Source organism: Austrofundulus limnaeus, unplaced genomic scaffold (genome assembly GCF_001266775.1).
Source record: "Austrofundulus limnaeus strain Quisiro unplaced genomic scaffold, Austrofundulus_limnaeus-1.0 Scaffold601, whole genome shotgun sequence".
Lineage (NCBI taxonomy): Eukaryota > Metazoa > Chordata > Actinopteri > Cyprinodontiformes > Rivulidae > Austrofundulus > Austrofundulus limnaeus.
In genome coordinates, this window is record NW_013953003.1 from 91,995 (window position 1) to 93,546 (window position 1,552).

General features: G+C 38.1%; 1 protein-coding gene across 1 annotated transcript in view; it reads right to left on the reverse strand.

Moving 5' to 3' along the window:
* LOC106531138 (uncharacterized) overlaps positions 1-1,227 on the reverse strand; it is a gene marked incomplete at both ends in the record, with an annotated part of 3,167 nt that extends 1,940 nt beyond the window's left edge. The window contains 2 exon segments of the mRNA XM_014026923.1: positions 882-1,007; positions 1,099-1,227. Of these exon segments, the coding sequence (XP_013882377.1) occupies positions 882-1,007 (126 nt within the window).
* Between the last annotated feature and the right edge of the window lie 325 nt (positions 1,228-1,552).

A 1,552-nucleotide genomic window follows, 5' to 3' on the forward strand; every position in this document is an offset into this window, starting at 1 on the left:
ATTTGTTTGTTTTATTTGTTGTTTGATTTGTTTGTTTTATTTGTTATTTTTATTTGTTGTTTTAATTGTTTGTTTTTTATTTGTTGTTCATCCTGCTAAAGTAACAGTCGGCGTCTCCTCAGATCAGTTCACAGGAGGAAGCTCACTGTATGGCAGGCCAATATTACATTTATTTGGCTTCAACATACTTACATTCCAAATATCTGAAATTGTTTTATTTATTAATTGTATTAATAAATTGATGAATTGTTTTTAATTTGGAGATCTTTCCAGCTTGAGCTTGTTTGTTTGTTTGTTTTGTCTTTTGAAAATAAGAGGCAGTTTTTTCTTCTCTCTGCAGTCATCTCTAAATATATTCTGACCAGTATAAATAACACCAGGTTTATCATTAGYCTGGTGAGACTCCAGTTCAACATATCTTAAAAGTATCTTCAGATATGAGACAGATATGAAAGATTCAATGAATCTGTACTTCTTCATGTTCTGTAAATTGTATTTAAAAGAAGAAGCTGCACTCTGTAAATATCCTGATCATCCAGTTTTACTGAGCAGTCCTCTCATGGTCAGTCCTCTGACAGGAACCACTGCAGACGTCTAAAATATTTGTTTTTCATTAAATAACTGACTATGAGTGACTCAGTCTGCAATGTTTGTATCTGTTCAATCAGTTATGTACCTGTGTGTGTACCCATGATAATATTTTTGTAGTACAAAGTACAGAYCAGGTTTTGAACAGGTAACATTTGGCGTCAGCGTCCCGACAGGGCAGGTAAAACCCTGATAAATGATTTCAATATTAAGAAGAAAACATGAGCTGAGCTGCATTAAAGTGCACTTCCTGCTCTTTTCTCATGGATCAAAGGAGCTGCAGTCAGATTTACCCCTGAGCTCCTCTGAGGAGGAAAAGGAGGAGCGCTGGAGTTGGTGGCTGCGTCTCCTTGCTGGTTTCCTCCTCTTTCGTTGGCTTCCTCCTTGGCTTTGTTCTGGTTTCCAGGTCCAGCTTTCATCTGCAAACGATAAAAGCAGCACAGACTTCAGATCCTACATGAGACTCTTCAGACAGAACCTGAGGAGGTGCTGGAAACAGTTCAGACTAACAGTGGAGGAGCTCTGATCGCTCCACCACACCGGCCTCCTCTCTCCTCCTGGTTGTCCCTGGTTCTCCTCCGACCTCGGCCTCCTCCGGTCGAAGCTGCTGCTGGACGGACCGGACTTCAAGCTGCTGCCCTACAGAACCAACAACAACTCTACTTTAACTCAGGAGCCTTATAAATGTTAATGATCCGCATCAAATCAAGTTCAGGCTTTAGTCTGAGCATTCGGTACGGTCTACTTCCTGAATAAAGCAGGAGAACATCAGTAATATTTACTGCATCTTTAAAAACTTCAATTCTAATTTTTCTATTCAAAAAATGTTTCATTTCAGTAAAAAACTAAATAACTATATACAACAGAAAACAAATACACAAATCAAAAATCAAAATAAAATGAAAGTTAGCAGAAGAATAAATCTTATAATGTCTGCCTTTTTATCCCCAGAATAAATTGAAAC